This window comes from Trachurus japonicus, chromosome 24 (genome assembly GCF_045865225.1).
Source record: "Trachurus japonicus isolate A0001 chromosome 24, Traja_1.0".
Taxonomy (NCBI): Eukaryota; Metazoa; Chordata; class Actinopteri; order Carangiformes; family Carangidae; genus Trachurus; species Trachurus japonicus.
In genome coordinates this window covers 25,870,833-25,878,693 of record NC_140930.1, presented here as the reverse complement: position 1 = coordinate 25,878,693, position 7,861 = coordinate 25,870,833, and the positions used below count along the sequence as shown (strand labels likewise).

General features: G+C 39.6%; 1 protein-coding gene across 1 annotated transcript; it reads right to left on the bottom strand.

Annotated features, from left to right (window-relative positions):
* Window positions 1-2,984: 2,984 nt before the first annotated feature.
* On the bottom strand, window positions 2,985-4,302 carry ora6 (olfactory receptor class A related 6). Its single transcript, XM_085770707.1, has one exon. It carries the CDS (start codon window positions 3,944-3,946, stop codon window positions 3,023-3,025), a length of 924 nt encoding a protein of 307 aa, XP_085626833.1. The 5' UTR covers window positions 3,947-4,302; the 3' UTR covers window positions 2,985-3,022.
* Window positions 4,303-7,861: the final 3,559 nt, after the last annotated feature.

The window sequence follows — 7,861 nt, the reverse complement described above, 5'->3', positions numbered from 1 at the left end:
AGATTTGACAGTGTTAAGCCTAATGGTTCAGTCAGTAGCCTATCATGCACAAATAATCTAAATAATTGAGAATAATTGGTTAAAATGTTAGCAAACAAAGCCTATCTGATTAAATGTGTGGCAGCTGCACTCTGTTTTCTACAAATCCAAAAACACGGTTTTTTTGTGTGTGTGTGTGTGTGTGTTTGTTTGTTTGTTTGTTAAATAAGATTTTCGACTGAAAGCATCACCCGGTCAAAGATGTACCCTTTACTAGCCGAAATATTCGGTGCCAAAAAAACATGCTCAATTCATCACCAACCAACCAAAAATACAATTACATTCAGACTGCAGCTCCATTAAAAATGCACTGATTTTGAGACAGTTACAATGTTGAGAAGATGGCTCTGTGTCGGTGGCGAGAGGAAGGGGTTATGATCTCAATAAACCAATCAATAAATAAATGAGGATGGATGTGAGTTATGCATCGCGACTGTTACATAGCCTACATGATCGTCAAATTAGGCTTCAATTTCTCTACAGCGTTTTTATTTCTTGCTGGTGCAATTAAAATAGCCTTAACAAACAACACGACTTTTCAAAAGACATTAGATTTCGGCGAAGGTTTAGCTTACAACCCAACGTAGCCCATTCATGTGAGAGGACATGGCTTTTATATCAAAACTAACACGTTACTGATGAGTGAACGAGGCGGGGTCTAACCGGACGAGGAAGTGGGAAAAGCCTCCGTGAACTGTCCGTTCCTTCCCACGTGGGGATCTCGTGGTGATGCGCTGCAGCCTGTCTGCTCATTTTTAGCTCATCCTGAGTAGTGAAAATTCAGTCAGTGCAAAATTAAACCCTCTAAATGCTGTAAGGGAAACTCTGAATAGCTTTTATGTTTTAAATCAAGGCAGTGCACAATTAATCTGATAGACACAACGACTCTCACATCACTTCAATATGGCTTTGTCCACCAGCAAAATGCACGAACACGCAGACAGATGGATTATTCTGCATAATGCAATGTAAATCTTGCATTAAAGGAAGAAAAAAAAGGGATATTAAAAAGGATATTACAACATGACCTATCAGAACTGATCACTGATCACTATGATATTCAAGTTGTTTTTTAGATGAGAAAACACCTCCCTTGGTCATTGTGACAGCTTTTACATTTTTGACGCATTTTTTCACAATTTCTTTTGACCTTGTAGATTTGGGTGCTGTGTTTTCACTGTTGTAGCCTATGTGACACAAATATGTTTGTATTGTGTTGAAATCTTGTTGAAGGTCACTCTTAGTAAAAGGAAAAAAAAGGAAAATTATATGTGTGTGTGTGTGTGTGTGTGTGTGTGTGTGTGTGTGTGTGTGTGTGTGTGTGTGTGTGTGTGTGTGCATTACATGATAAATTCTTTGAATAATGTTACAATTAAAACAAAAAAATAGCATTTTAATTAATTAAGTTTGCTACCCTCACCTTTGTCACCATATAAAAGCTTATTATCATAACCTTTGCTATTCAATTTTAGGTTGCGCATGGTTCATTGAATCTCTGTATAGAGATACCAGTGTTAAAACTCTTCATTAGGTGTGTCTTTGTTGTTTTACTTACCATACAGTATGTACTGACAGCTACCAAAATATGACATCACTGAGGCAAAATCAGCAGTGACAGCCCACACAATGAGAAGCGCACAAGCTTTGTATGGCCTTTGTGAGCTCTGCCACAACTGTCAAACCAGGTTTAAAATTACCATTAGCAGGCATAATATTAAATCTATCATCACCTATTAAAAGCAGTGTTAAGGGACAGCTTAAACATTTAGACAGTGGACATATAGTTTAACATGTTAACAGTGGTCTATATCTTGGGATTATATTCAAAACCCAAATTAAGATATGAAGACAAGAAAAATCATGACCAACAGCAGCCAATCAGAGACACTCATCCCTCAGTTAGACCTCAGCAGTATTTTCTTTGGCATGCAGAGTAATTTTGGCAGCACAGGAGCCAAACAGGCTGTTTAAGAGTTCGCTAACATGTAAAAAGTTAAGTTGACACATAGTGTATATATATTTATCTGTAACAATATAACCCCACGTTAGCAGAGCTTTGATATGAAATTGTTATCACTCAGATCTAAATAAATGTATCTAACTCAGTAGGTCATGATGACTAATATGGGGCCGGTGTTCACTTTCGACAAGAGCGGGTGAGTCTTTTGATGTTACGAAGCTTAACCACAAGTTTTATCCTGTTCTCGACTCATATCAAGACAGAATCACAATTAGGGTTTCTCTTAAACTCAGAGCAAGTCAAGTCAAGGGTCTGAATACTTTACATTTAATAGGACAAACTTCCCATAGATCACTTGAGTTCAGTGGCAGAAGCAGCTGCAAGCCTATCTTTACTGATTTTACATTCAAATGACAGAGTGGGAGGTGACTGGATAAAGTTATAAATCTGCAATGTAAACACAGCTCCTGTTGGTTTGTGCACAAGAGGGTTGTTCATTCACAGATACAACTGTTGTGTTCAGAATTGCAATAAAAAAACATGTGTGTGTCTGCATTTATCAGAGTGAAGCAGAGACTTGTTATGTCTTTAGTGTTTATTTTAGGTCACACTGCACCACATGAAATTCACTCACCGTCCTCCCACTGAAAGGCTGCAAAAGAGCCTCTCTTTATAGAAACAGTTGTTTTATTCTCAGGTTGTAACAGTCTCATGGTGCTGTTGTCATTCAAAAGAGGCATTTGCTATATAGGTGATTAAAAAAAAAAAATTATAGAAAACTTTTGTGTGAAAATTAACTTATTTCATTTGCTATAAGATGTAAATAAATACAAACTGTAATCTGTTTACTGTAGAAATACCTGAAAACAGCTCTGATCCCCCAAACCAGATACAGTAGTATTCATATTTTAGAAAAGTATTTTCCAATGAAAAGCTTATCACCAAAACAAGACGTGAACACATTTCCAAAAGAAATTTTCTGTTTGAGAATCTGACAATTCTAGCCTGAAGAAAATATTGTAATTACCTCTTTAAACAGTTCTTGAAGGAGAACAGGTTATTCCCTATCCCGTATACATAAGGGCTGATGGACGTATAGGAAATTGAGATAAAGAACTCCATTTCAGCCCAGAGAGGAAAGTCAGTGGGACTGAAAGTCAGCTCAAAGATCAGATAGAGAGTCCAATCTACCTGGAACAACCCCATGGCGGCCAGCACGGCCACGGTGCTCCGCTGAAGCCCCAGACCCTTCCTCTTGTTCCTGCCCAAGTGGCTCGACCCACTCACACTCACCACCGGAGTCACTGTCCTCCGTTGGTTCCACAGCACCGTGATGATGAGGGAGCTGGTGGCTGTGACGATGATCAGAGGCAGCATGTTGCAGATCAGGAGGAAAGAGTATTTGTAGAGGCGGTTGAGGAAGGGACAAAAGGTTTTACTACAATGGAAGAAGTCTGGAGGGCAGCCGACGTTTCTCGTAGTGTTTTCACCAGGGCTTTGCAGGTTGATGACAAAAATGGGGAAGCTGAGCAGGACGGAGATCATCACGCAAACCCCGCTCACCATCCAGGCTGACCTGATGCTGTCCATGCAGATTGGGAGGTTGACCCTCTTACTGGCGTCTCTCAGCTTCTGGTAGCGGAAGATTGAGATGAGGACGGTGAAGAGGATGCTGGCAGTTTCACCGAACAGAGTCAGAAACTTGAATGAACGACATGTCCAAATGTCAATGGCGATGGTGGAAGTCTCGGCGGCAATATTATAGATGTTCACGATGAGAATTTCCTCCAAGTTGGCCGTAGCCAGTCCCAGGAGAAACAACTCAAAGGACTTCACTCGACAGAACCTGGTCTGCATGATGGAAAGGATTAGAAATACATTACCCACAAGTCCGATGAAAGAAATGGGAGCTCTTAAGGCCACGAGCGTGATAGACAGATCACCCATTATATTAAAAAAATATATAAATAGCTAGACCACACAAAAAGTCACTTCTGTGTTCTTGTCACAGACACAGAGAGATATGAATTACCACATCACTGACCAGCCAGCTTTGTTTTCAAGTTCTCTATACGGTGGCAGGAATCCTGATTGGTGATTGGCTGTGCTCATTATAGAGAAAGCAAAACAAGAGGATGCTGGAAACACTGAAGGGTGGGAGTCATTAAAGTTTTACCTCTGAGCTTTTGGAAGCTTCATCTTGAGACCAGCACTGTCTCTGATTTAAAGCAGGGACATGTTTTTCCACTGGCTGACATCAACAAACACAATCCCTGCAAGAGCAAATTTATATCCTCTGACGCCTGTCCTCCACCCCATTTTCGTCATTTCGGGGGTTTAATTGGCACATTTTGACTTACAATACACAACTGTGGCATGACAACAAATCAACTTAATGACATCTTTGTTAACATCCCCTCTATTACCCATTTGCAAGCCGTTAAGACATACTAGAGGACAGCTTGCTTAGAGCAGGAATACTAATACTAAAGGGTTGACCTTGAGAAACCCAGCAGTTGTACCACAACAGAGTGTATGCATTAAGCATTATACAGTACAGTGCATATGCAGCTCACTTTTGTCTCTAGCTCTATATTGTTTGAAACTTCCTGATTTACACAAAGAGTGTGTGAGGAAGGACTGCACATCCTTGCAAATGTGGTCACTTAGTATGATGAGGCTTGGATGTCGTGCTGTAGGCTTTTCTACTGTAGTTAATCCCACTCTCGTAAGGAGAGCAGATAAGTCAAGCAGTCACCTTTTCATATAGAGGGCTGAAAACAACAAACAATGTGTATGGGTGTGTCAATATGTCTTTGTGCGTGTATGTATAGAGGACAAACAGAGGAAGAGACGTCAAAGAACAGGGGCTTGTGGACCCTGCTGTTGACACACAGGAACAGTTCATGTTCCAGCTTGTCTCTTTTCTCTTTTCATGCACTGTCTAGTTAGCAGCCATTCTCTTCAACCATCCTACGTCCTGATTCAGCTTAATTGTGAATCCCACAGTGTGTGTGTGTGTGTGTGTGTTTGTAATTAAGGATAAGCTCTACACTGGCAGTAAATGGGTAAACCAAGTGTTGCGTAATGAGCCTGGACAGCTTAGGAAGTCGTTGTCCCTTTTACACCATCCAATAAGGATCAATCAGAGACCTGATCAAATAGCTTGTACTAGTTGCATAGTTTCATTCTAATAAGGTGCAAGGCAATTAATTGATAACTCTCATGCTTATGTTTTACATATAGTTTAGGCTCAGCAGTCTGCATGCAAAAACCACTGCAGGCTATTTTCAGACTAATACAGTGAATTACATTGTTCAAATCAATATTCTCTTCCTTATTTTGTATATACTCACTGAACTGGGGTTTTAGTGGAACACACCAACTAAACCCCATCCCCATGTTATTACACTGAAAAGACAAAGTTTTGGTCGAGGTTAGTGACACAAAAAGTATTTTAGACATTATGAGTCATCTTACACTCGGCCTACAGCACAGTGGTGCTTTGGGATGACTTATTCTGTCTGCATGCAAACATGCTCATAATGACAATGCTAACATGTGGATGATAAGCAGGCATGTTTTACTATGTTCATAAGCTTAGTTTAGCATGTTAGCATGCCAATGTTCGTCCATTAGCGGTAAACAGCTGAGGGTGACGTCATTACATCTGTAGGTTAAGGTTTGTAGTGAGGTTTAGATCAAATGTAAAGGTGCATGTTTGTGAATTTAAAATGTTTTATAGCCTAGTAATTCACTCAGTATTCATTATTAAACAAAATCACAAATGCAAACCTCATGATGGAGCCAGAGGAGAATTTAGGGCAGTGTTTTCACTTACGAGCCATGACTTAATGGCTCCTGTAGTTGGAAGTGCAATGTCATCTGTCATAGCTCCGCCCACCTTCAACCTCAACAATGGTCCAATCAGGACAAGTGAAAACACCTGTGTCAGGGTGCAGGGCCTTTAAACATTCCAGCTATTGTTAGTGTGGAGAGCTCCAACACTGTTCAAGTATTTCCTGTATATGGTGTAAAATATATTTTTTTAAGCCGATTGAAAGATACAAACTGTTGCTTTTTTCTAAAAAAAAATTCAGAAATAAAGTTATAGTCTGTGTTTTTCTGCAACTGAAGCAGCAGATGAACGGGTGAGTCCTCACTTTGAGCTCCACTGGCCTTCAATGGGCTCTATGCACAGCTCCACTACTTCCTGAACTTAAGGCAGCTCCTTTATTTCCTGTCTTACATTATTGGACAAACTGATTAATTCAGGTGTGTCTGAGTAGTCACAATGGTCAGACACACCTGGATTAATCAGTTTGTCCAATAATGTAAGACAGGAAATAAAGGAGCTGCCTTAAGTTCAGGAAGTAGTGGAGCTGTGCATAGAGCCCATTCTTGTTTTCAGATTTGATTGGTTGTGTCACAGTTCGTTTTGTCCATGTCTTATGATAATATTGAGGGAAACTTTTAATGTGTCACATAACTCACACTGTGGTTTTTAAAAACTTGTTTAAGAACCATTTGTCACAAATTCATCTCTGAGAGAAAATTTAATTTTTTTTGTCCTCACTGACATTTTGACAGCACATGTGTAATGAATAAAGTTAATTGCCACAGTGTTATTGTAAAAACTTGTGGTAGGCTATGTCAAATATAAAACGTCAGACTGTGAAACAGGTGTTTCTTGGATCTTTTTTGTTACATTCCTCTTTATTCATTTCTTACACTTGTTACTCAAAGAGTTTGACTGAACAATGAATACTTAATTTGCACATGACCTGGATAATTCAAGCTCCAATCTCAAAAATGGGATTTAGGATGCAACGTGAACTTAAACCATTGGCCTCAGTTACAACGCAGCATACAATTCCATTAAGTGTTAATATGCAGGAACAGCAGCAATGGAGAATTGCACTTGCCAATCACTTAGTTAAGGTGCTATTCAAGAATAATATTGCTTGACAGAGGAATTACATTTGATTACCAGCTAATTGAAATAAAACATGGTTGACACATGTGGTGAAGTCTTAGCTGAGCCCTTGTCTGATGAGTCAATTAAGAGCAGGGAACAGATATGATAGACACAAAAACAAACTGCCGGGCTGACTTGAACAGTCAAGATGGAGTGAGAGAGGAAACCATTCAAAAGCTACTGAACTCTGTTGTCATAGCAAAAGCCCTTAATCTAAAACTAACATTTTGTTTGGTATTTTATCACACCAACTTTCACCAGGACAACCTGGATCAAGCTTCTACATCCAGCACTCGTCTGCAGTAAATGACAGAGCAGGAGGAGAGGAGAGCTGCTGAGGTGAAGCTGTGACAGCTCATAGGACATCAGCAATAGAGGAGTTCATTTTCAGTGAGGGTAAGTGATGACATTACATCAGTAGCCTACAATGTGATCACAGGGACATAAGCATGCAGGTATTGAGGGAAAATTTTTGCTGGGCCTTGGAAACTGAAAAATGATCTGATCAATGTCCGCTTTATTGCAATTTACTTAAAGAGAGCTTCATATACACATGAAATAGATTTTAATAGACACCAGACCACAGTCAACCAACAACACAAGACAGAGGATAAAGACAGGACTCCGTTTAGCTGAATTTTATATTTCTTTATGGTGCACATTCCTAGAATTTGGCAATGATCACATAGCCTACGTCTAATTGACAAACATCTGGGGACTGGGGAGCTAACCTAGTAACCTCTGGTTAATGAATTAACCATTCCACATAAATGTTATATAAATAGTGATTACCATTTGCCTCCGCTGCCTATTAACCCACTTTTAAAATGCATAATGCAACAAGCCTACAAAGTCAATATCAATGACTTGATAAAAGCCTCCAT